We start from the raw sequence: 27,730 nt of genomic DNA on the forward strand, positions 1-27,730 counted from the left end.
CTATCGGTATCTAAATTTTTTAATGCAATCATTTCCTAGATCAACAACTATTACATGATAATTCTTTGTGACTTCTAAACCACTTGGTCTCTTCAACTTGGACTCATGACTATCAATGGAAAACTGCAAATTACCAGACTGGTAGCTGAACACTTGGACAAAACTGCCATTTTTTTCACACCTTGTGGCTAAGAGGTTGCCTTTGCCATCATAAATGATGCCGCCATAGTGACTTTTCCCTTTTCCTTCGGAATAAATCTCCCTCAGGTATTTCCCAGCACTTGAAAAGACTTGAATTCTTGAATCGCTAACAATTATTTCTTCCTGTGGTCCAACTGTTATTGAAGTCATTAAGTTAAACATCCCTGGTTCATTACCTTTTTTCCCAAATTTCTGAATGAAGTTGCCTGTTGACTCGAAGACAAAAACGGAAGAAGCGCCATTATCGGCAACTAATATGTGTCCTTTACTGTTGACTGCCAAATCTATGGGCTCCACAAAATCGGGGTGAGTAAATTTTTGAATAAATGAACCTTCCGTATCTATTTCGGTAATATATTTTGTTCTCCAATTTACAATCAGCAAAGTATTTTTCAATGATAAAGCAATGCCAGTGCCACTACGCTCTTCCATACCCAAATTGACAATATGGCCAATCAATTCAAAATCTTTCTTCAACACTTTAATGCGGCTGTTTCCAGTATCAAGAATGAACAATTTTTCGCAATTTGACATGGCAAGACCAACAGGCTGCAGGAAATGGATATCCCCACTCCCACGCAAGCCATATTTAGAAATAGGATTTATGTGCTCCGATGCAACAAAATGAAAAGGACTATCTTTGATTGGGCGATCAAACACAGTGACATTAAGTTTGTAATTGCCCGGTTGCTCGGGGAGGAAACTGACATCGTACATTCCATTGTTTCGATCCAGTAAATGTGTTTTTACGCTATCACCATTTTCGTACCTCAAATCAATCACTACAGGATCGCCTCCATCAGTCTGTCTTGTTCCATGGTAATCATATGCTGTGATGCATGCAATAGTTTCCAAATGTGCAGAACAACTTGCCACCAATGCAGAGCACAAGGCAGGGTAAGTCGTACTGGAGCGCACACGGCCAAACTCTTTAAGAGCTTTTTCGATGTCACTAGAAGCAGAGTTATGATCATGTTCGTATTTGAGAAATGCATTTTCTCTGGGTTCCATTATAGCATTTAAAGAATCAAGTTTTTTATTCAGGTCGCTTATTTTATTTGTTATATTGCGAACTTCAACTTGATACTGTAAACCATTGCACTGCTGTTCCACTTTTTCCTTTTCAGTTTCAATTATAGACAGCTGATCAACAAGGATTTTCTTTTTATTGTTCCTAAGTTTTTTGACCAATTCCACAAGTTCAGTTCTCCTGTGCTCAATAGCACTAGTAATTTCTTGGATGGATCTATCAATGCTGTCAAATGTGTCTTCAGCACTAGCATCAAGCTTCGTAATTTCATCATTAACATTTTCTGCAGCCCTGTTTAATTTACTGATACATAAGTGTGCTTTGTACAGCAGTATCTCCGACATTCTTTTGATAGCGATGGAAAATGGTATGACAGTGTGCTGGCCACTCTCAGTGCCATTTCCGTGCGCTCCTGTAGTGCAGACTCTGCAGAATACACAATCACATGTTTCACAGAAAAGAAGCTCTTGACTTGAGTGAACAGAGCATTTGGGGATCACTTCTCTTCTCTGCCGAGACATAAGATCCAGGAGTTGATTGACCAGAAAACTTGGAGGTAAGGCATTCACCCCACCTCGCGGAAGAGGTATAGTCTCTCGGCAAATCGGGCAGCGGAAAGATCCAGCATCCCTGACACCGTTCCCGGCAGCTATTCTTTCGAGACAGCTGCGGCAGACCGTATGGGAGCAGGGAAGCAACTTTGGTGTGTGTTCTTGGCCGTCATAAGTGCACAGACATGTACCACATGTGAGAAAACTTTCGCTGAAGTCCTCATAGTCGATGGACACCGTCTCTACAAGCGTGGAAGAGGTCATCTTTCTTAATTTGAATGCCTAAAACAAAAATTGTGATCAACATTTTTGGAGAAAAATTTACATACGTTGCAAATGTAATTTAAATAAACATTTTTAACTACATTGCAACTAAAATATAACAGACTGTATAATCCCAAATTGACATTGTAAGAACATTGAGATGAAATGCTTGTTAGGTTAAGGGGGAAAGTCAGTTTAGAAGGGTCAAAAATCTACCTTTTTTAAAGTCATAAAATGTTGGTAAAACTATTCAAGAATAATTTTAGCAGTAAGTTACCGACCCTAAGCAGGCAGAGCTAAGGCCCCCAGAACTGCATACAATATACCAGACAGCCCGGTTATCACTGCCTGAGACCTGCCCTCCGGCTCGGTTATTCACTATTCCTGGCTGAGGACCTCTAATAAGAATGAAACTACAGTCTCAGGATGTGATAACCGCAGGGCCGGATTTGAAAGTGGGGAAGCCCCAGGGCAACGAAGAAGTGGAGACCCCTTATCAGGGTTCGAAAAAATCATCATACAGTCGGACCTCCATATATTGAAGTAGCAAATTGTCGGAAAAATATTCGATACATAGAAATTTCAATATATGGAAACGATCTTATTTTATCATAAAAGTATGCTAAAACATTAAAATAAAAGTTAATTTTCGTGTATGAAACTCAACTTATAATTTATACGAGCATCGGATTAAATGAAAGCTTAAAAAATTAACAGAAATTACATTTTTACGCCAACATACATCTTCATATTCTTCGGCAATTCAACTTGATAGCAACATTAGAGGATTTTCGTTTTAACAATGTGATCGAGAGAAAAGTAAAAAAATCAATTTACTTAACTTGAATGATTTTTACTGAAGCTAAGAAGACTAGGGATGATAATCAACAGACAAAAGGGATAATTTGAAAATGATATTACAATGTTACTGGTTGAGATTTAAAATAAACTTGAGAGAATTTAAGAACTTCAGAACGGAACAACGACTTAACTACACACCTTTCAACCCCAGATTCATTATGAGTTCCGTAGCAACCTTTAGTAAACTTAATTTTCTCCTCTAACCTTCATTTTTCATGAGACACAGTCTATAAGTGGAAAAAAAACTACGAATGTCTTGAAAAAAAAATCAATATACAGAGATTTTTTCGATATATAGAAACAGTTTTTCTATGTAATGAATATATAAATTTGTTGGGATTTTGATTTATAGAAAATTTCGATATATGGAAGTTCGACTGTATTTTCGAAAATATCCGATACTTTGATATACATGTTCGAATATTTTTATCTATACGTATTTATCGATATTTTCGATCAGCCTTTTAATAACCCCATGCAATCTATTGCTAATAGAAAATTATAACAGATTTTTAATAATTAATTCAGAATTCTTTGTTAATATTAAAAAATGTCGAAAAAAAGGGGGGAAGCGGGAGAAAATGGATGTGTTCAATACATATTTTCGTTAAAAAATATCCATTAAAGTTACTTCGTCAAACAATTTTTAAATTTTTGAGCTCAAGAAGCGAGAAGTTGTAAGGACAGGCCTGCAAAGTTAACCATTTTTAGGATTTTTTTTTACTTACTTTATTTCTCTTTAATTCATAGGTACAAATTACAAATTAAATGAATAAAAAATAAATATATTGCCACTGAAATGCTCGATCGAATAAAAAATTGATAGTAAATGGATACTTGCAATCAGGGCTTTCTGATACATCGATAGCAATATTATTTTTGTGCAAGCACTCTTTGTAGAAATACAAAAAAAAAAAAAAAGACTGATTGAAAAAACTTAAAACTGGCTGACCCGTGAAAGTTAGGATATTTTGTAAAAATTTTACTGTGGGGGCCCCTTTGTTGTGGAGGCCCCGGGGCAGTAGCCCCGCCTGCCCTCCCCTAAATCCGGCCCTGGATAACCGGGCTGTCTGGTACATTGCAATTCAAGAATATGTTGCCAAAATTTCAATGCAAAATTTTGATTAGTTCCAATACTCATTTTTTCACTGAATTTTTTTTTTTCAAACATGTTTTTCTCAAAGCGACTATTTTTCAACTGGTGGGCATCTAGCTCAAAAAGTTATTGACTAATCGTTGTAAAAATTTGTGTGAATATTGTTTATTCTATTACAATCTACATGAACCTAACTCTGGGATGATATTGCTATTAAAAATAATTTTAATGAAAAAAGGTGAAAAATATGAGACATTGTAATCAAACACCTCAAAAACATGCAATATTAACCTTTTTTGATCACAAATAGGTTCACATTCTAAGGAAATATGTTGTTCAGGGAAAAAAAAAATTATTGATTACAGATAAAAATTGTGAGTTCGGTAATACCCGCCAGCAACAAGCTCTGATCGCAACCGTCCATGGACAGGACAGCAGCTTCTAACTCCACTATTTGTGGCGGCAATGTAAAGGTCTGGATTAGCGGTCACCCGTCGCCAAAAGTGGTGACCATGTTTTTACTTTTTCAAGGCAATCCTGGGCTACAAAAATATGCTTTCATTTGTTGGTAAAAACCTTCACTTTAGGCTATTGAAGACAATTCCTAAAAACTTTTAGAAGGTTTCAAAAAGTATTAGAACTTTTTAAAACCTTCTTAAATTTCCTTTCCTTCTTCCTTATGAAAATTATCCCATTAGCTAACCGGCGGGTGAATTGTTCCTCAGAGTTAAAAATTCCAACCGTGATTCATGTGTTGCTTACCATCGCAATGGTGTGACATAATGGGCAAAAATGTTGAGTAACTTTTTGTTGGATACACATTAAAAACAATTCTAAAGTTTTACAGTTTAAAATGTTAACTGTGTTGAGTTGTTTTGGCCAAGTAGTTTATGTTTGTGTGGCTATGCGTCACGCCATTGCATAGTGGGAACGGAAATGTATAAAAAGGAGAGTTAATTAAAAATGCTCTCAGCTCTTATCTCTTTCCGGTACCATGGCTGCAATTCGAGGGTTGTTTTGGTGCTGAGATTGTACCTGGGAGCTGATGACTACAGTTTAATTTTTCCATGTTGAGGACATGGTTAGTTCATTAAAAATATGTAATAAAGTTTGTTTTACCCTGATAAAAGAACAAGTGTGTTCTAAAATCCCCTCAGTGTGTGCAAACGTTGATTGTTATGAGAGTTTTTGTTGGTAATGCTGAAGATAGGACTAACAGGGCCTATGAAGGTTTGTGTTGGACGAAGTGGGCATAGCCGTACCTTCTAACCTAGTGTCTTAGATGAACTAAACGCATTTAGGAGTCTGGCCGGACTGGATGTTTGTACGAGTGGGTTCTTCAGCAGATGGGGCGGGCCCTGATGTTCAGGGGTCTACTGAGAATAAAACATGATTGCCATCCACATGTGGAATGGGCTGTGTCGACTATTCTTGGTATCCGCTTAATAAATTCACAATAGATACAGTAAAATCTCTCCAATACGGACACTAACGGGACAAATTTTTTTGTCCACAATAAAGAAGTGTCCGCAGGACAGGGGTTTAATAATGTTATTTGCATTGGAACTGGGGAATTAAAAATTGTCCGCATAAGAGGGGTGTCCGTCTTTGAGGGGAGTTTGTTAGGAGGGGTTTTACTGGTACTTTATTATAAAAAGCAATTAAAGCCCTGGCACCTTGGATAAGTACAAGTTTTATTTCAGACTCTTTGGGAAAAATTAAGATACCCAAGTGATGTGTACCCACAAAGTACTATTTTTTTTCAGGAGTCTATGACACAAATCAAAAATAAAAACTAGTCTGACAGATAAACTAACATTAGGTTAATTTTAAAGTCTCAATTGGCGTTGAGAAATTATTTTCTAAAAGAAAATTGTTTAGAAATAAATTTTTTAATTGCTGGGATGATAAATAAAAACATGCACTGAAGGGGGAGGGGTCAAAGTTTTACTAGGCTTGGGTTTTTTCATTTTTTTATGGGACCGTATTACAGTATTTGATCCCCCCCCCCTTAATGCAGAAGAGTTTTAAAGTGCTATTACATGAACATAACCAATTAAACCAAACTAAGTGTTAATACTACTATGTGTCAAAGAACACAATCTTCATCTTTTTTTTTTTTTTTTTTTTTGCCAAGATTGAATATGAAAAAGCGTTCTTTGTGTGTTTGTTCTGTTGTTATATGAATCAACTGTGTGTGATGGACCAATATCAATCTACAGTAGGCGCCGCTTAATGTGATCACGGTTAATGTTATCATTTGCTTAATGTATCAGAATCACGAAGTCCCGGAACACTTGTATGATAACACACGTTGAAAAAGTCGGATATTGTAATCAGCTTCTTCGTTTATTGTTATCACTTTTTCATAAGCTTTCAATTTTTTCCCATTATTGTTCCTCAATTAACAGAAATACATAGGCGAACCCTGACGAGACTAACTTTCTGTGTAGCATTTTGGTTTTCTATAGCAGTTCAAAATTTTTCTAGGAATGAAGCTACAGAAAGTTCGCCCCCAGTGACCACAGACTCCCCCTAAGAAAACTGACCACAGACTCCCCCTAAGAAAACTTTCTTTTGCACCTAAAAAAATTGACTCGCTGGACATGGCACTGATGTAGGAACTCCATTGTTGCCATTGCTTTGTAAACTATTAAAGAATTGTGTCGAGATTGAAAACTAAATTAAATTTAAACAACAAGCAAAACCATGCTGGAAAAGATAGAAAAGCTGAATGTGCTTTGAAACTGGTCAGGGGAATATAGTCATATTTTACTCTTCACCTATTACTATGTGATTAAAAATTGCATAATTTAGCTTTAATTTTTTATAATTCAGATATTTCCATTCTGGAGTCACTGTGATTTTAATTTGAGGGTTGCCAAAATAAATGCACCTTAATTGGAAAAAAATCATTATTTTGTGTCTCCTGGATTCTTTTCGGTTATTGTTATCAAATTGTATTTGTCCCTAAGTGATCACATTAAGCGGCGCCTACTGTAGTACACTTTTGGATCAGTAAAGGGTAATGAAAGGAATTATTTGCTCTTTTTCATTCAAACTAATTTTTCCCAAAAAGTTGTTGGTAGTTGTTTTTTCCCCAAATAGAATAAGCAAGAAGAAAAGCATCAAACGATGTCAGGACAAAGTGAATCTAATAAATCTCTAACACATTTACAAATTGATTGGAGGTTTTTTACAGAAGAAAATTAACATTCAATCAAATGCATATTTTATGGATTTTCTTGTAGTTGATGATGGAATTTAAGTCACAGATCACCCAAAAGATGAAGATGCTTTTTGATGCATAAGTGAAAATAGCGAAAAATTTTCTGGTGTTGAAAAGAAAGAACTTGAGACAGTGGTAAAATTACCTTCTATTCAAGATATTAGAAGAGCAGCAGATTCATTGTGTGTTTTCAAAGAATCCAGCACGAATGTTCCTGACCCCTAGTTTACAGATTTTAATTATTTTTTTATTTATTTATTTATTTTTTTAAAGTAAAAACTGTTACATTTTAGCATAAAAATTGAATTTGTTTTCCAACCTATACAAACTCCAGTTTTGCTCATGTTATAATATTTAACGAGTTTTAGTGGTAGTACAGTGTAACCCCGATTTAACAATTGTCAAGGGACTGGAAAAAGCTATCGTTAAATAGAGGAGCATATACGTTTAGTGCAGTTAAATCCGGACCAGTGAAATGTATCGTTAAACTGAAGGAATCATTAAGCCGGGTATCATTATATATAAATTGAAGTCAGTGGTTGGAAGTAGCACGCTACAAGTAGCGACGCTACTGTAGTAGCTACATTTTTTAGTAGTTTCTAAAGTAGCGCACTACTTTTTAAAAAAAGTAGAGTAGCGAGTAGTTCGCTACAAAAAAAGTAGTTTGTAGCGATTTTGAAAAACTACTTTTAAATAAAGTTTCAAAAAAAAAAAAAAAATGGTTTCATACAATTTAACTAGTTTAAATCTAACGCGAGTAAAACTTGCATCAATCAGTCTCGTAAGACTCTGAAAAATACGAGTTGACATCAGACATATTTTGTCGCCATATGTTCTATCTGTTTGACACCATTAGTTTAGTTTGTTTGGCATCGAAATATTCACATTTCCCCAATATTTGCCTTGAGTAGAGCATGGCTTAGAAAAAAAAAGAAGAAGCGATAACTGCCAAGTGGTACCACGTTTGTGTTTTCTGTCAGCAGAGAATGTCCCGTGGTTGAACATTTTAGACGTCAATGAGATTATTGTACCAGTATCCTCCTAATAAGGAAGCTACTGCAAATGTTATGTAAGAGGATGATATTGAACTGCCTTGGCGGCTTACAATTTCAGCTAATGTGAGGGATGAGTTCCAAAACCTCTCGCGCAGGTTGAAATTTCGCTTTGTGGAAAATGGTATCTATAAGATGTTTTTGAACATACCAATTATTTTAGACATTTGAAAACATCCTTCAAAATGTTTTAACCCATTTCTTAACTTCCTATTACCGAATTTAAACATAGAGAGCTGAAATTTTACTGCTCTGTTATTGAATAAAAATATGGTTAGAATGCAAAAAATCAATGGGAAAGCATGGCATAAAATTAAACAGACGGTAGACATAGTATGTAGCGATAACAAAATGCAGTACTATAATAATACTGTACAGTAGATACAGTAATTATATTCGACACACTTTTTAGTTGTTCAAGCATATCGAAAATCTTTAAGTTTCTTTAGTTGTCTGAAACTTTCTATTTTTACTTCCATTTTAAAAATTTAGATTAACAGCCCGCTTATGTGAAATCATGCTTTATCAACTTCATATTTAAAATAGAAAAAGATGCGGGGGTGGCGATTTGCAAATTAACAAAGCGATGTTTCGACTAGTACAGTGCCGGGTACTTTTACTTTCAGTGATGATAAAGGGAAAAGGAATTTACGAAACTAATATTTAGTACCCAATAAAAATGGTGATACCTAAGTCCTGCGATTCCTTTCCGAAAACTTTCGTGTTGCGGGATGAGGAATTTGCGTAAGCTCCAAAATTTTTACGAGATTCGAGAAAAGCTATCTATTTAGCCATTTCGTGTAAGTGGGAGCGCGAGTCCACTGTAGTTTAAAATTGCACATTGAAGTAAAGTAAGCGTCTTAGTTACGTTTCACATTTCGGATATTTATTAATATTTGATTATAAATATATTAGTACCGTTTGGGATATTTTCCTTATTTCTTTATTTTTGCTTTTTTACTAATTGAGTGTTGATATATCAACAAACTAAAAGTCAATTACTATATATTGTTAGTTTTTGAGGTCATTTGGTAAAATTGAAAACTGCTCTTATTTCATTTTATCAGTAGCGTAAGAAAGGAGATGGTGTCCAGGTCCCGACCACTAGCTTGAAATTCAAAAATCAATTAACTAGTTCCTACAAAATATAAGCTCCTATAAAATTAACTCCTACAATGAAGATTAAAACTTTTTCTCCTTTGTTTAAAAGATGTTTTTCACCATCTAAATCCATTTTATGTACATTATATGTATGTCATTCTTTGCACTTCTTGAATGAAATATTTACTGTCAGGAAAGGGTCTTTCAAGTTTTTCAATACTTTCTCGCAGCGAATATTCGTAAAAATCGTAAAAAATGTTTGGAATGACAAATTGGCTCAGTAAAGGAATGAAAGAATAAATAATTCTTAGTAATATTCCATGTTCAAAAATGAGCCAATTTATTAATCTAAACCACTTTTTGAATTTTTATGTTTAATCCTCAAACGGTGTGTATGTGTATGCTTTTTATTTATTTATTTTTTAAAAAGTAGCGAAGTAGTGACCACTTTTCAAAAGTAGTTTGTAGTTGCTACATTTTGAAAAAAGTAGCTGTAGTTGTAGTTAACTACATTTGTAATAAAGTAGTTGTAGTTTGCTACAGAAAAAAAGTAGTTTTTCCAACCACTGATTGAAGTTAAAATGTGTTTTATTTTATTCTATAGTTTTGTTTTAGTTTTTGATGAACCAAATTCTGGATAACTCAAATTTTTTTCGCTTTCCCTGCAACATCGACTTATTGAAATTCCACTGTACCATTCAACCATTCTAGCAGGCATTAGAAAATTTTCATCTAAATAGCATGCAATTTTTCAATTATTTTTCGTAATAGATTTTATTTTAAATGCAATATTTTTTTCAATGTGATTCAATAAAAATGCAACAAAAAAAAATTTTTTTTTCATGAACTTCGAAGTGTTTATATTTGCACGCTCTATTTTGAAATAAATGACTCATTATCATGTTAAATCATGGACTCTCACTGCTAGAAAAGTGAGATTTTTTTTTTTTTTTTGTGACACATCTATGTTTATTTTAGCTAGAAAATTTCAAAACTTAGACAAAAATAACAAGGTAAAAATCATATTAAGAGGGAAATTTGGGTAAAAATAACAAATGAAGCAGAAATTGGGTAAGAAAAAAAGCTGAATCCAAGTAAAAATTGGAAAAACACGGAAGTTCGCTGAAACACAGAGAATCCTCATCTTTGTTTTAAGATGGAACTATATCATTACTTGCCAAATTACCCCAGATATTTTGCAAATCTGAAATAGGACTGGTCCTGATAGGTTTGAAAAATCAGTGCGTTATTGTTCTATTCTGTAATTGTCTTGGGCAAGTGCTAAGCATAAGAAAGGATGTATAAAACAACTTTTAATTTTGTCTGCCATTGCAAATCAGAAATACAGCTTACAAATTCGAGACTTCAATATGCTACTCAAATAGTAATTTAAAAAAAGTGCCAAATAGTACACTTTTTCATCCTCTGGGGAGACTAACCCTAACATTTTACTATACTCTGATCTTGTAAGCAGGAAAGGCACAGTTCAGAAAGTTAACTTTTGTCGATGACCTTTTCTCCTAAATATTTGTTTACGATTTGCTTACAGATGTTGTTACAATTACACTATTGAAAGAGCAAGAAATTGATGTTTTCATCTATGCTTGCATGCAAATCTATTAAACAATCCTTGAAATGACGAAAAAGAACGACAAAATTGAGATACTGTCTGACCGCATTTGGCATGAAACTGGCAAGCACCCAAATAAGACCATTCTATATGAATCAGGGGGAACCTTTACTCAGAAGCTTGGTGAAACCTTGTGTGAATTATTCCGTTATGTTCCGTCTCCTTAGATTGAGAAAGATATTAATTATCTTAGGTAACCCTGGGGGGGGGGGGGTTACTAGTCTAATAAATAAACTTTCAGACTTTGATTATGTTTCCAGACTAAAAAAAAGTTTATAATGCATTATTTAACGAAGTCTTCTATGTATGAATGATTTAGCTATTTAAATTGATTGAAGTGGAAGATGTTGATGCACTAAATTTCTGCACTTACGACAAAGACCAAAAAATCATTGTTTTAAGTTTTCTATTCCCAAACTAAGCTTAAAATTACAAAAAAAAAAAAAAAAAAAAATACTTCCCTAGGGTTGTAGGTGTTTGTCTAGTTACCAAAAGAGACAGTTACTTGCAATACAACATACTGAATAATTTTAAGAAGGCTCGTCTTTATTGGGATTGATCAACTGACTAGAACCAGCTTAGTTGGCCTAGAGCTTGATGCTGAACTTTCTTTTATTTTATTTATTTATTTTATTTATTTATTTATCTTTTTTTTTTTTTTTTTTGCATTATTTTTTAAGAAGTAAAAATTTATCTTTGTGCAGAAACAATTAAGGCAGCTTACTTATGATGATAATGATATAATGATAAACAATGAGGGTGGTGCATCCCCAGAAATGTCGTACTCTTTGTGACAAATATTCATGATTTTCAACTTCCCACATCTCAGAAGAATGTTAACAGTTAATATAATGCTCCCTCTTTTCAAAAAAAAAAAAGGCTGTGAACCAGTCAAATACTGAAAAAAATAGAAAGGCCGTATCTCCAGAAAGTGGTGGGTAAGGGGGGGGGGGAAACAGTGGTCATCTTTGAATTCAGGAGGTCATTTTTCATAAAGAATGAGCAAGAATGGTGTCAGAAGCATTTTAAGAAGGGTTTTCTTTTTGCTGCACAATGCATTTCAAACTATTTACTTTTATAATATTTTTACTTTTTTAAAAAATTATTTTTATTTTTAATACTTAGTCACAAACACTTGCTATTTACTACAGCACAGTATGCAATAGAACTTGGAATTTTCTGTCGGAAATTAAATTTGCTAGACAGTACTGTTATTTTTTAGAGCATAAAAAGTAATTTCTGAAACAAACTATTTGCTCCTTACTATAGATAAGTTGTGAGTTGTACAGAGAATGCACTTTTGGTCAGCTGTTTATAAGATCTACTGCATTCACAAAGAAAAGTCAAGGACCTAATCTGCATTGAACCTTATAATAGAGACATATGAGATGAATAGCTACCTGTTGAAAACTTGAAAGCATTCAAAATCCCTCAACACAGATTGGGGAAGTCCTGTAATTAACAAAGAAGGATATTTAGAACTCATGCCATTAATATTTTAAAATATATTATAAAATTCTTAAGACAAATAAAGGAGCACAATTATTTCGTTAAGATTTAAAACTAAGCACATGTAGTTATGATTAATCATTGACTACACAATTCACTAAGCAAAATTGTTATCCCAGTTCTTTAAAAGATTCAAATACTTCACCTTTTTTGCATTAGACATAAAAGTAAAAAGCAGGACTCATACATAGTTAAGAAAAGAATCAACAGTATATAGTAAAAATTAATTCATATAAACATTAATAAAGCACAAAAATGAATAAATTATTCCACACCTGTTTGGGAGTAATGATAATTTACAATTTTGGTGCTTTATTAAAATTGTTTTAACAATTTAAGCAGAAAGCTTTGTACAGTTGTGAAAGCTGCAAGGGGTGATAGTGGACTCAAGTAAAATTTTCTGAAGGCAGTGTGAAATTTATGGTAGCTATGAGGAGGCTCGACATCCCATAATGCATTACACACCAGTTAAAAATCTCTTGTGATTATCCAAATAGAAAATGTATTTTTCAGCTTAAAAAAAAAATCTTGAATTTTTGTTAGACTAAGGGATTATGTCAGGAATTTGACACAATGTAAAAAAACTACAATCATACAATGGCGCAAAGAGCTCAACATGTAATGAAAAAACTATGAGAATAACAGAATTTTTTTTTTTAAACACATATTGGCAACAAAAAAACTCATCTGGCTTTATAGCAACAAGTCAGTTGATGTTTCAAAATAGTTCATTAATTCCGAACAACAACATTACAGCTATAAACGTAAACCAACTCATTTAAGTATAGTGGATAGAATGACAAGACTTTGTTCCAAACTAATTGTGCTAATACATACCACAATTTCTAAAGAAGAGGTCTTAAACCTGGATTCTAAGAATCCTGGGATTCCCTATAACTTTGAAAAGGTTTCCACAAGTGATTGCTATTTGCTCAGTCAGAGGAAAAAAATTTTAATTTTTAATAAATATCAAATCCTTGCAGATGATTGGCTTGAGAAAATCAATATAAATATTTTATAAATGAAATAAAATCTTAAATTTTGTAAAAATTACATGCTTCAAATACATTAATCATGATGTAATAGGTCAGGGATTCCCAACCTTTTTGTACTTAAGAGAACAGTATCAGAATATTGCTCAAACAGGGTACCTTTTTTTCCCCTCATTCTTTCTTCTTTCAGTTTTGAGTGGTTATAGATTATATTTAAGTAGCATGAACAAAAATGGCACTTAACATCAAATTATTTTTAATAAAATTATAAATCAATAGTCTTTTACCTGAATCCACCAATTTGGAGGTACAAATAAGGAAGCACGAACCAGTTTTTGACAGCAAGCACCTAAGCTAATCAACTCAATTTCAAGAATGGGAGCAATGATGCCCGCAGGCATAGAGTTGGGGACCCCTGTATTAGGTCAAATATTAGTCTCTGTTCTCTGACTCATGTGAAGGTTTTATAGTTAAGCAATAGTTATAAAGTTTCTCCTTTTACTAATTTGATACAATTTAAAATATTGTTTGGGCAGGAGAAAGCTTTGACATCTTATTTCTTCTGCTCTGAGATTGAGAGGTTCCTTCGGGAAAACAGTAAGCTCAAAGATTTCCCCAAAGGGTAAAAAGTTGAGTGTCCCTGTTCTAACAGCCATTTCCTTTTTGAATTCATACAATATACATTCAAATAATGTTTGTTACAGAGAAACAGAAGTAAAAAGATTATGTGGGCCGCAGGGTGTTTAATGCTGATGAAGTACAAGCCATCCATAAGGGATTGCAGAGAAAATTCATCATCTCTGCCAGACAACAAAGAAACTACATTAAAAATAATATCAAACTTGTTCTGTAAGTGTAAATGCAGATTTCATTTGATGAACAGTATCATTACTGCTTTACAAAGCACTTTTACTTAGTTTAAATGCATCAAATGAAATGTTCATTATGTTAACTTACCACGGAATCAAGTTCAACCAAAACAATGTCCGATCATGGTTAACAAATTACTATTCAACAATTGACTCCCCAAATGAAAATCGGAGCAAGAGCAAAAAAAAAAAAATCTGTGTCTCATCTTGCTATATGGCAGAGGTTCCCAAACTGGGTGCCGTGGCATCCTAAGGTGCCGCAGGAAAAGGCGAGGGGTGCGCGAAGTGTACATTGTATAAATATATGTGAGTTTACGGAAAGGAGATGGAAATTTAGGAGCTTTCTCTTCTTAAAACACATTCTACAGTTCTCTAATGTTAGACAAGGGAAAGAGGAATAAAAGTAAGACAAAACAGCGTTAGAAGAAGCAAATTTGTAAATTACAGCAGACACGTGTTTCGGCGTTACAGGGAACGCCGTTTTCAATGCAAAAAATAATGAGCTTATGGATGAAAAGACATCCGACAAAAGCCAAGAGCAGATAAGCATGCAGCTTAAAAGATAAAAACAGCGGATTAGCCAAACACCAATGACAAAGTTATAAACCGATCAGGAACCAATAGGAATGCAAGCAAAGGCCAAGAGCTTTCTCTTAGGTACGAACCCAGAAAGAAAGAATTCAATTGGACAAAGATTAAGCCGAAGCTTAAACAAAAAGAAAAGAAATTGTCAGTAACCGTGAACCGCAAGAAAGGAAAAGCTGAATGGAAAACCATGAAATAAAATAAACAGAAACAAAAAATTCGAAAAAAGGAAAAATAAAGCTAAATAGAAGAAAATTGGGGGGGGAGGAGGTGTCAATCAAGACAAAAAGGTAAAAATAAACAAAGGAAGATCGATAAAAATGAATGAAAAAAAGGGGGGGGGATCGGGAAAGGCCAGTATTAAAGATATGGGAGCCAAATGTTAGAAAAATATGGAACTGCACTAAGATCGTTAACTAAGTTAGAACTGTTCCTCAAAATATGAAAGGATTCCCAAAAGTCAAGATCTGATGAATTGGGGCATTTTTGGATAATCTGATAAGAGTTAAAATCAAAAGAGTGATTCGAATCCCAACAGTGTTGAGCAAAACTAGACTTATTCAATTGTTGTTTTTTCACATAATTTTGATGCTCTTTCAAGCGAATTTTTAAAGCACGCCGAGTCTGTCCAATATAGGCAAGTTTACAACTACAATTAATTCTATAAATTCCACAACAATTAAGAGGGTGAATAGGATCTTTAAGAGAAGAGAATGAAAGTTTATTAATAGGAGAAAACACCACCTGGAATTGGAAACGTTTTAGAATCTTAGCAACCTGATAGCTTACAGATGGAAAGAATGGCAAAACAACCAAATTCTTTCTGATGAAGGTTCGGTTAAGAACATTAGTTTGGGATTTATTTGAAAGTTTTTTATAAATGGAATCAATCAAAGTTGGCGGATAGTCTCTATCAATTGCCACAGCTTTAAGATAATTAAGTTCCACTTTGAGAAGTTCCGACGAAGAACAAATATTAATTGCGCGATAAACAAAAGAATTGAAAGCAGAATATTTTTGATTTGGAGGATGAGACGATAGTCTATGAGGAGGTAAAGAAACAGCAAAAGGTTTGCAATAAACAGTAGTTTCAAAACCAATTTCAGTACGAGAAACAAGTACATCAAGAAATGAAATGCAATTATTCCGTTCTTTCTCACAAGAAAACTGAATATGAGGATCAATAAAGTTTAAAATAGATAAAACCTCATCACTTTCAAACTGATTTTGGTTCATTAGAACAAAACAATCATCAACATACCGAACATAAAATTGAAACTGCAGTTTTTGGAACAGCTTAACCTCAAAATAATGCATGTAAATATCACTAAGAATGGGGCTAAGTGGGTTTCCCATAGCCAGACCATCTAACATAATATAAAATTTCCCATTAAAAAGAAAAGAACATTGCTTAAGACAAGTACGGGTAAGGAAAATTAAATCCTCAATTTCCGTATTGGTGAAATGAAATTCAGAAAGTCTTCTACGAAGGCATAACAATGAACCCTCGACAGGAACGTTCGTAAATAAAGAGTTAACATCAAAAGAAGCCATAAAAGAATTATTTGGAACGAAACTATGAATTTTTTTAACAAACTCAACAGAATTTTTAATAGTAAATAAATTGTGACTCCTAAGGGGAGAAAACACAGAGACTAAATATTTTGCAAGTTTGTACGAAGCCGTACCAATATTGGAAACAATCGGCCTGAAAGGAATACCAGCTTTATGCACCTTAGGTAAAGCATAAAATCTAGCACAATTAGCAATAGATGGAACAACAGAGCGTTTAACATTTGAAGGAATAGACTTAACAGACTTGACAGCAGATGAAATAGTTTTTAACTCTTTGTCACTAGGATCTTTAGAAATTTCAGCATATGGCCCAGAAGAAATCAAATCATTAGTTTTATCAACATAAGATGATTTGTCAAGAACAACAATTTGGCTACCCTTGTCGTTTCTCAGGAAAAATTGTTTGCAAACAACATTCAAGAAATGTAATTTTCGATTATGTTTGGTATGACTATGGTGTCTCGAAAGGCACTATAATATGACGTCATAGGGGGCAGGTAAGCGGCTGCTGTCCTCCCGTACAGTTTGAAATCAAAATTCTGAAAATGCATATTCAAGTCACCTTTAGTGATACAGTAAAACCTGTAAAGTTGACCACCCTTGTAAGTTGACCACCTGTCTATGTTGACCGCTTTTGTCAGGAACGAAATTAATCCTATCTCATATAACGAAGGAAAACCTCCGTAACTTGACCACCTCTCTATCTTGACCACCTGTCTATCTTGACCACTAATGTACGCCAAATTTGGTTTGGAGTATTGTAAAAAACCCTTTGTAAGTTGACCACTCTGTTTATTTTTTAAAACTTTCTTCAGTAAATTATTTTATTTTATTATTTATTAATATATTTATTATTATTATTCTTTCTTTCTTTTTTTTTCAAAAATGTTTTTAATGCTTTGATGACAGACTAGCATAAAGCTTATGCTGCTCTATATTCTTCAAACTTGTTTTTCATTCTTTGTTCTATTTGAGGTAGCTTTTTGTACTCTGTTCAATGAAAATAGGTGTCAGTAGAAAAGTTCAAAGTCTTTTCTTTCAGTTGCAGTATGTTGTGACAACATAGGAATTGTGCTAAAAAGAGCACGCCCGGATCTATACATTTTGGGCTCCCTGCAGCAAAATATGTAGGGCCTCTCCATAGTGGCCAGCAGTGTCTATTTGTAAAGTGAATAAGTCTTGGTGCTAGTTTTTTTTCTATTTTTTCTTCAATTTCTAGGGCCATTAGCACCTTTAAGGACGCGGGCCCCTCGCACTGTGGATACGCAGATCTGGGCCTGCTAATGAGTAAAGGTACATGTTTCTGGTGTGCAAGGGATTAAGAGATAGGACATTTTAATTTTGCTTTTATGAACTGAGAGAGTCGCACTTATTGCTCTCTGTGCTATAAGTTGTACAAAAATGGTTTGAAAAAGAAAGTTAGTTGAACTTGAGAGTAATAAAAAGTATGAAATATTATATTAAAATTAATTGAAAATGGAGAAAGCCAGAGAAAATTAGCCGGCACATTTGGAATTTTTAAAACTAGTGTCTAATATAGTTAAAAACAAGGAAAAAAAACAAAATTATTTAAATAGTATTTTTAATTATTGTTTCACTTTCAATAATGTTAAACAATGAAAGTGAGTTGAACAGAAAGAATAAGGATTGAATTACTCAAAAAATGAATACAAGGTGCAAGAAATGACAAAAAAAAAAAAAACATTACCGCCCTTTATAAGTTGACCACCTGTCTAAGTTGACCACCAAAGTACTGCACCGCGAGTGGTCAACTTACACAGGTTTCACTGTATTAGGGAGGATCATAGGGATCCGGGACTCAGACCAAAAATTTTTCCAAAATTAAGGGCCTAAAAATGCAATTTTGGTCTATTTCTGATCTTGTCAAAGGGGTTAAAACAACTCCTTTGGCTCAGCAGTAAGTGTTTTTATCGCAACACTTAAACTTGCTGCCCTTAGTCAGAAGTTGCTGCCGTGGTATGATTCGACCCTCAGGGTCATTCCGAGATAAAAAAAAAAAGAATGGGAGGTGCATGAAATTGGAGGTCTCTTATATCACATGTGTCTTAAACACTGGGGCTTTTCTACTGGAAAGTTTAAGGATTTGTAGTCTTGAAAATGCATTTTGATGATCTTCGGTAAAGTTAGAGGGAGAAGAGGTTTGAGGAGGATTCCCCCTACATTTTTCAAAACGCCAATTGTTATATCTCTAATTATGTAAATAAAAGGGCGAATTGGGAGCTCCCCAACGAAATTTTTTAAATTGTAGCTCTGAAAATGTAGTTTTGGAAGATTTTTGGTAATGTTAAGAGGAGGAGAGGTTCAAAGACTCAACACCATAAATTTCTAAATTTGTAGTTTTAAACATGCATTTCAGACAATTTTTTATAATGTAAAAAGGGGAGGGAAGGACGGGAGAGGTGGTCCCCTCGGTCCATTTTTGAAACTGAATCTTTTAAAATGCAATAGTTGATTATCACCTATTATGCTGAGAAGGGGGGTTGAGGGCTCTGCCCTGAAATTTTTCAAAATTATAGTTGCAAAAACACAGTTTCAAATGATCTTTGGTAATGTTTGGGAAAAGAGAGGTTCGGGGTCAATCCGCGGAAATTTTTGAATTTGAAATCTTAAAAACACGGTTGTAAGACAGCCTTTGGTAACGTTAAGGGGACCGGCTATCCTTCCAAGTCGAAGCTCCAAAAATGTAATTTTTGATTGACTTTTAATAATGTTAGGAGGAGGAGTTTTCGGAAGCTCTCCTCCCGAAAAATTTAGAGATTCAAGCCCTGAAAACTAAATTAAAGACAATCATTAATAATGTTGGCGAGATGGGTTGGAGAGACATTCCTCCAACCAGTTTTTGAAGTTAGCTTTTAAAACGCGGGTTTAAGAAGATCTTCGGTAATGTTAGTAGAAGGAGAGGTTTGGAGTCATTCTTCGGTAAATTTCTGAGCGCTCCAGTGAAATTTTTTGAAACTGAAGCCCTAAAAATGAAAGTTTAGACGATCTTTGGCGATAATGGGAGGGAAATGGGGGGGATATCTTGAAATTTTCCGAGTTGAAGTTCGAAAAACGAAATTTTTGATGCCTTTTTTATAGCATGTAAAACGTTGAAAAATTGGGGGGGGGGGGGGGGAGGGGGGGGCTGGCTTTAGCCTTGCTGCTGATTGCAGTAAGGATTAACAAACTACCTGCCTGAACCAACTATGTGGAATGCCATTTTAATAAGTAATATTTTTTTTTGACTGAGAAAATTCACTAACAAATCATTAAATCCAGAAGATCTAAGGAAATGGTACAAAATTGTTATACTTACGCACAGCCTTGCTTCCGTAAGAAAGCCAATACCCATGATTTCACTTGCATAAGAATTACTAGAAAATAAGACTATTTTAAAAAGAGGTATAATTTACAGAACTATACATGCCATTCAAATTTACAATTACAAAGACTTTACTTTTAAAAAATATATATAAATCACAATTAATATTACAATTAAATTATATTTTAAAATAATAATAAAATGCAATTGAAATGTCAAAATTGTCCCTTGTCACCAACAGACGTTTCTCTCTCAGTTATACAAAACTTACACTATCATGAAAGTGCAATAGATATACATTATTTGTCACAACATGACAGTCTACAATAATTATTTATGTTAATTTTTTTACAAATATGTTATATTTTTGTTTTACATATCCTTTAGTAAGCATCCCTAGTTTTTGTTTAATCACAAACGCAAGAAATAAGAATAAAAAATTTGAATAAATGGTAATAAATATTTAAAATAATTCCCAAGGAATAAAGAACTCTCTCTCCAAAGAACAGTAAGATTTAAAAACAGAACCCTTTTCTCTACTGCCTGTGAATATGATTTTTTTATTCAAAGGTTAGTGCATAAACTGATTAACACATTATGGTTTGGTCAGCTATGTATAGGCACTCCAAATCAAAAAAAAATATGAAAAAGCAGAAAATATTCAGTCAAACCTTTAAAACTGAAGCAATTCATGAACTAGAACTAATATTAAGCTAAACATTTCTTTAAACCCTGATTCTGAGGGCTGACACATTAAGATGAATTTCGCAGGTCAGAACATGTTAGGAAGATAAAATACATTAAAATGTTTTCTAGATAACGTGGGGAAATACAGAAAGGAAAAGATAATCACAACTAAGTTTTGCCAGTTGCAAATTCAGAATCAAGAGAGAAAATAGAAAATCCTTTTAAAAGCATCTCTGAAGACAGAAAAGACAAAGATAACTTTACTGTGGTTTGTAAGAGGGGTGACGGGGAGGCGACTGACACAAATAGTTTGTCCCCAATTATTTTTACTTCGTCCCCAAGTGAGAAATGGTGACCATGAATCTTGATCTTTATCATGGGTGTGCCACATATCACCAGCTGCCATGTCATTTTTGAAAGGGATAGGATTTGACTATCATTTATCTGTTGCTCCTAGTGTAATAACTGTGCTTCGCCTTCGTCAATGCGAAAATTTGAAAATGCTAGGGTAAGAAGCCATTACATTGCCCTTTAAAACAAAACAAAAAATAACTTGTTTTTCTTGGGCGTAGAAGAGATATAAGCCTTTAAAAAGTAATACAATAATAACTTTTGCACATTACTTAAAAGAGACTAAGTAGATTGGATAAATACATTTAAAAATACCATATAACCATGTTTCATTGAAATATATTTACAAAATGTAATTTTAAACAACAAATAGTTTTCAATTTTTATAAACTATATTTACAAAACATAATTTTTTACCAAAAATAAATGCTTCATTTAAAAGCTTATATCTTTTCTACACCTAAAAAAAACAAGACGGTTTTTGTTTCATTTTAAAGGGCAATATAACGGCCTCTTACTTAAGCATTTTCAAATTTTTATCACCTAACAAACATCCTGTTTTTGGGGAGTGAAAAAGCCGATTTTTCACTTTTTCTTAAGTTTAAGCAATTTTTCATCAAATGAAGGACAACTAGCATCAACCTATTTTTTCTGTGCTTCTAGTATGCATAATTAACTACAACAGGAAAAAAAATTAGCTTCCTACTGAGTCCCACATCTACTGTTTTAGGCTCAAAATAACAAAAACGGCACTTTTTCAACCATGATTTCACAACCGAAAATTTCTAATTAGGCTTATTTTAAATCTTTTATTTTTATGTGCAGATAAAAGTTCACTCTTTCACCTTTAAAATAAGAGAAGTTTGATCTTCTTACTAAAATTTAAATAAATTTACAAGAGCTTTTTGAAAGAGGGCTCAGGAAGAGGGCCTATTATTTCTCAGGAATAAAATTTTTCCAAGAAAAAAATATAACAGTTTAGGGGTACAGAACATTGGTACAAATTAGCTACCAAATTTCATTAAAATTAAAAATGGTGCTGCACGGCCCATTTGTAGATTTAATATGGAATGACCCATAAACTAAAAGAGTGGTTTTTCTACTGCCATAAGGGAATATTGGTACTTGGATCTAATTTATTTTAAACTAGCAAATATACCCGGCGTTGCCTGGGTCAGTAATAATGGTAAGAAACAATCGCTACTTTCTTTCGTTTTCTGTTTTAACTGAAAGAACTTAAAACACACTGCTTTGACGTGATTAAAAATCGAGCTTCTTCCTTACCCATAAAAGTAAAATAGCATTAAGTATAAAGAACCAACGAATATTCATTTAGAAACGAAAGCACGAATTTAAGCATATAAAAATTTGAAGAATTTCCAAAATATGAACTAACAAAAACAAAGATCACTAGAAAAACTGAGTGCTTGCTTCATTTAATTAAATAGTGCACACACACACAAAAAGAAAAAAAAAGCTCTCTACTATGTTTCCCTCAGGGTGCGAAAAGTAGAGTTTCCAAATGTTTAAATGACTTTAAACTCATGTTTGCTCTGGAGAACTCTTGATTCAAAATTTTCATTATGATTACTTTTAATATTGCTGTTGTTAGGCAACAAATTTTTGTAACAATGGGTTTTATATTTAATCACATAGAGTAAAAAATTACATAGAGAGGCCCTGCTATGCTAAGAAATTTAAGCCGGAAGTTGCACCGCTGTATCCCAAGATCCTTAGCTTCTTGCTGAGTGTTTTAAGATACATCTGGATTCAAAACATTCCATTACTGAACCTCAATTGGTTGTTAATTTGAACTTAGATATTGTTGCAAGTTTATGAAGCACGTTTTTGAAATTGCATTAAAACATGAATTAAAATGCAAACCAATCCACCAGCTACTTTATAGTCTCTTTGCAAGATTGGTGAAAACTATACTTGCAAAGCGATCACGTTATCATAACCCCGCCCATCATTGCACCGCTGTATCCCATAACTCCGGCTTCAATTTCAACTCTTTTTTACCATAGACGGGACCTCTCTATATATATTTCCTTATTCTATATTTAATCATAACATGGGGAAATTACATAAAATTTACTGTTTTTCAACATAACTTTTTTAAAACTATGTTTTTAATTAATAAATTACAGCCTAAGTTGCTCCCTGATAATGTAGCTATCTATAGTGAAAAATGGTTAAAATCCGTCCAGTAGTTTAAGTTTACCTCGGACATCCAGACAGAAGTAGCTCTTTATGTATAAAGATACATAAACCCACTTAGTTCACAATATTTGGATCCTGAATGAAAATGTCAAACATGAAATTTTTAAAACCATAATAAGAACCAAAACTATCTGCAACAAAAAATTATTTTCCAATAAAAATTTAAAAAAAAAATAGATAATAATTAAAGAGAGTCCATTAAAATTATATCAGTGGCGGTTATTAAGGCTTACATATGGACGGTTATTAAGGCTCCAGAAAAATTGCTTAGTTGTATATATAAATTGGATTTAACCCAAGGGCACCCATATGCAAACTTTTAAGGAGGGGCTCAGATATTTTCCCCAGGGTTTAGCAGGATATTTTCCCCATAGAAAATGATTTCAGTACAGATTAGAGTTATTAAAATTTGACATTTTTAGTAACTCATTCATTAACTGCTGAAGAAGAAATGTTTTTACATTTTTGCAAAGCAAAAAAGTACTAAAAGCAAGAAAATTCTAATTTCAAATAAGGGGGGGGCTTGACCCCCCCCCCCCCCCATATTGGCGCCCTTGATTAAACCAGGGTTGAAAAAATATATATTCAATTTATCTTGATGCCTAGATTCCTAGTAGGGGTCATGGTGACAGAGGCGTAGCTAGACCCGAATTTCGGGGGGGGGGGGGGGGGGAGTTACTTCTTTTATATATATATATATATATATATATATATATATATATATATATATATATATATATATATATATATATATATATATATATATATATATATGTATGTATTACACACACATACATACATACATATATATATATGTATGTATGTATGTGTGTGTAAATTTTTTTACTATTAAAAAAATAAGAGGGAGGTGAATCTTACATACTTTGGAATGAGGTGCCCCAATTCCGATACTTGTGTCAAACAAAACAAAAGCAAAGAATTTTTTGTGAAATTTTCTAGAAACAGTCTTGTCAAAACCAGTGTTTTCAAATCAGGGGGAAATCAAATATCTGATGAGCCTGTTCCGTTCATTTCAGTGTGACTGCTTAATTTAGAGGCTAAACACATCTACAAAAGCTGGCATCACTGAAAGCTAATAGATACTTCCATTTCTGACTGTAAACTGGATGTTTGACTTTCAATCTCATCGGTGGTCAGACTATCAAGACTATTTTTACCAACTTGGTTTGCACTAAAAGTATGAAATAAAATAAAAAAAGACTTCTTGAATTATAACCCGCAAAAAATGAAATTGCTTTTCATATCATTATATTTATATGTTGCTTTTTATGTATTTACATTTATGCTAATTCTAAAGCAGTTAATAAAATTTGAATAAAAAAAGTTTGGGAAGAAATATAGGCGGTAGAAAGTTATTCGCTCAAATGCATACCATCTGTTCTCCTCTCAAGTCTTTATTTTTAATTTTATTAGCTGTTTTAGAATTTACATAAATATCTATTTGGGAGAGCAACAGCAATTTTCGAGTATTATAAACAGAAATCTTTTTTATTTTCTACTTTTTAATGCGAACCAAGCTAATAGAAATAATCTAGATTCATTTCGTTTTTAAACATTTTATTTATGTTATGCTATGCAGTTTTTCTTTTGAATTAAAATAAAATTACCTTCAGAATGGTCCGATGGGACTGATGCTGCTTTGCAGACTGTACTTCGTTTTCTTCAGACGACGTTAACTTTCTCTTTTAAGAGCAATCCTATATGTCATTTTAAATTTTTTCTTTGGGTTTAAAAAAGCTTGTTATTGGTTTTGCTCACTTCATTATGCAACAACTTTCACTTAGAGTGTGCTATTTTAAACAGACAGTACGTTTCCAAAAGAATACGCAGTAAATACTGGCTGAAAAATCAATGTGATTGCAATGGATACTCTGGTTAGCAAAGGTCGTTTTCACTATGACCTATGACACACACGAGACCAGACCGACAAAAACCTCTATCGTCTCAAATTCCGGTTATACTATCATTTTCGGATTCGAAACCCAATGATCTTTAAAGCAGCAAACAAAAACATTTTCTTCAAATCAGAAACAGAGGAATTGTCTTCAAGAGCTGAGGAGGCAGTGGAAAGAAAGGGAGAAATGCATTCCACGAATAGGCTTTCCAGGAAGATTAACCAAAGGACAGTCGTTTCGCGCACTTTCTTGAAGAGGAGTAAAGGAGTGAAATTCACAGGTTTCACATGCAAAATGAACATTTCAAGTTCATGGTTAAAGGTCATTGAAGTTAAAAGCCATTTTGCTCTGTTATCTGGATTAGTACTGTTCTTTGGTTGCTCTCTTTCTTAAAATTGTGATTCCTTAGAAAACCAAAATGATTGGAGTGAAAAGAAGGTATAAGTTTTTTTTTCAAGTGATGAAAAAAGGAAAATCGTAGAATACTGGCCACGTTAGATTTGCAGCAATTGCTAACCTCAAGAGAATAAATAATGAATCCAAAAAAAAAAAAAATCAGGGACCAAAAAGCAATAAATGACTTTTTCTTGAAAAAGATATGCTTAATGTTTCTTTTACTGTCAAAATGATTCCTTAAACTCGCAATAAAGCACTTAATAATGTAATAATAGAATAAATACCTAACAAAACTAATAAAGAGTAATTTTAATAATCAAGAGCCCGTATTGTCTTTAGTATCGATTTCAAATTTTCACCATCATATTTCAAATTTCTATAAAAAGTTTCCTAAAGCCCCCGTATCTCAAAACCTCTTCATCTCGATTTTTTTTTCATTAATGTGAAATTCGAAATATACAGATTCGACTGTATGCAATATTCTCACTGCACGGCTCATAAAATTAAACATATTTAACAATTTGCAGAATCTATGACAAAGAAAGGCTGCATATGCGTGGATTTAACAAATCAATCTCATTTCTAAAGCAAAGTGTCAAATTTCATTCAATTATCAAAAAATTGTCGCAGTAGAGGGAGGCGTTTTTATGCTTGAGGATAACACATAGAGCAGATTTTCAATGGCATTGGGTTGGGGGGGGGGAGCAAACTGAATTTTTGACCTTTGTTACTCAGAAAAAAGTTGTTTTGATTTTTTTCTTTTTCTTCTTTTTTTTTCTTTCTCTTCTCTTTTCTTTTTCTCTCTTTTTTTTGAGGGGACTAACGTTTCGGGGGGGGGGGGATGTCCCCAAACCCCCCCCCCTTATCTACGCCCCTGCATGGTGAGCCTAGAGGATAAGGTATCTAACTCAGGAATCAGAGGGTCCCAGTATGAAGCCTGAGGTAAATGCTTTTGAAATCTCTGGGGTCCAGAAAAAGTAACCATGGATGTAAAATTCTAAGAAAGTTTCTCTCTTCTGCAGTTTCCCTTACTTAAATTTCTGGGAGGGAGAAGTTCTCAATCTACAGGATGGAACTAGGAATTTTACTGAATGATAAAATTGAGCATACACATTTATCTACAAACAATTTTGAGACATTTGGCATTCAAAAAATTGCAATACTTTCTTCAAACTTGCCAAATTGTCAATCGAAATTTGCAGTATAATAAACATCTTTGGCAGTGACCTCTCATAGGGACAACCCTGTCCCTCCAATTCAGAAATAAACCAAAATTATGGAGATGGTGCTCCAATCCATCAGGGTCCAAGAGTAGGACTTCTTCTAACACTTTCTCAGGTGCCTCAACCTTTCTTTGCTATAAGAAAGAGGCTTGTGCCTTCCAAGTAGCATAAAACAACAAGAACAAACTAGAAGAAAAAGATGAAAAGACTGAGAGAAGAAAACTTACAAGAAGTTTAGTTCCGTCAACTTAGACTGGTTCGTGATTTATGAGACATCTGGACTGACTTTCGTTTAATGGAGAAACTCATTGTTGAATCGGTCAAAACATTCTGAAAAATAGAAATGAACTTGAAGAAAACATTACATATTTCTTCCAAAAAGAACAATCATTAAACTTTTTCATTTAACAAATTTAAAAGGTCTCATTGAATTGAAATTTGTGCTGGTAGATTTTTAGATCCATATCAGAAGTATACAATTACAGTTTTGGATTTAAAAGAAATATATTCCAAACTATATAAATCATCAACACTTGTTTCTGATAAAGAGGACTCTTGAAACTATTCAAAACACGAACGAAATAACATCAAAATCTTTCAGGGCAAAACCTCGATTGCATAAATCAAACAGAATACAGTATTTTGCTTATCTCTCTATCTGGGCATAAAAACAAGCATAAATTACTACAGTAAATAAGAAACCAATCTTAAATGTGTAAATGGAAGAAAAAATTGGATTCATTTGTTTCAAGGTCACGTAGAACTCCCCTCCCCAATGTTATAGAAATAAATGTAAACTTCTGAACAAAAGTCAGCCAAGTATTGACAGAGTATTCACATGACTTTCACTCCAGAGTTTTATTTATTTATTTTAATTAATTAATTAATTTATTTATTTATTTATTTATTTATTTTGCCTTGAAAAAAAGATTTTCTCATAACTCTAATACACATGTGTTATTTGTGTATTTAATCTAATGTTAATTTTTTTATAAATTTATTATTTCTTTGCAAAACAAGAATGATAGTGGATTCATTTATAGAAGTTATTAGGAAGGATTATGTTC

At 33.4% G+C, this 27,730-nt stretch overlaps 1 protein-coding gene across 1 annotated transcript; it reads right to left on the reverse strand.

Moving 5' to 3' along the window:
- LOC129229994 (tripartite motif-containing protein 2-like) lies at positions 1 to 26,993 on the reverse strand. The gene is made up of 4 exons (XM_054864378.1): positions 26,891 to 26,993; positions 19,862 to 19,919; positions 12,416 to 12,467; positions 1 to 2,064 (listed from the first exon to the last, which is right to left on the reverse strand). Exons 3-4 carry the CDS (start codon positions 12,434 to 12,436, stop codon positions 1 to 3), a joined length of 2,085 nt encoding a protein of 694 aa, XP_054720353.1. The 5' UTR covers positions 12,437 to 12,467; positions 19,862 to 19,919; positions 26,891 to 26,993.
- Positions 26,994 to 27,730: the final 737 nt, after the last annotated feature.

This window comes from Uloborus diversus, chromosome 9 (assembly GCF_026930045.1).
Source record: "Uloborus diversus isolate 005 chromosome 9, Udiv.v.3.1, whole genome shotgun sequence".
In the NCBI taxonomy this organism is placed as follows: Eukaryota; Metazoa; Arthropoda; class Arachnida; order Araneae; family Uloboridae; genus Uloborus; species Uloborus diversus.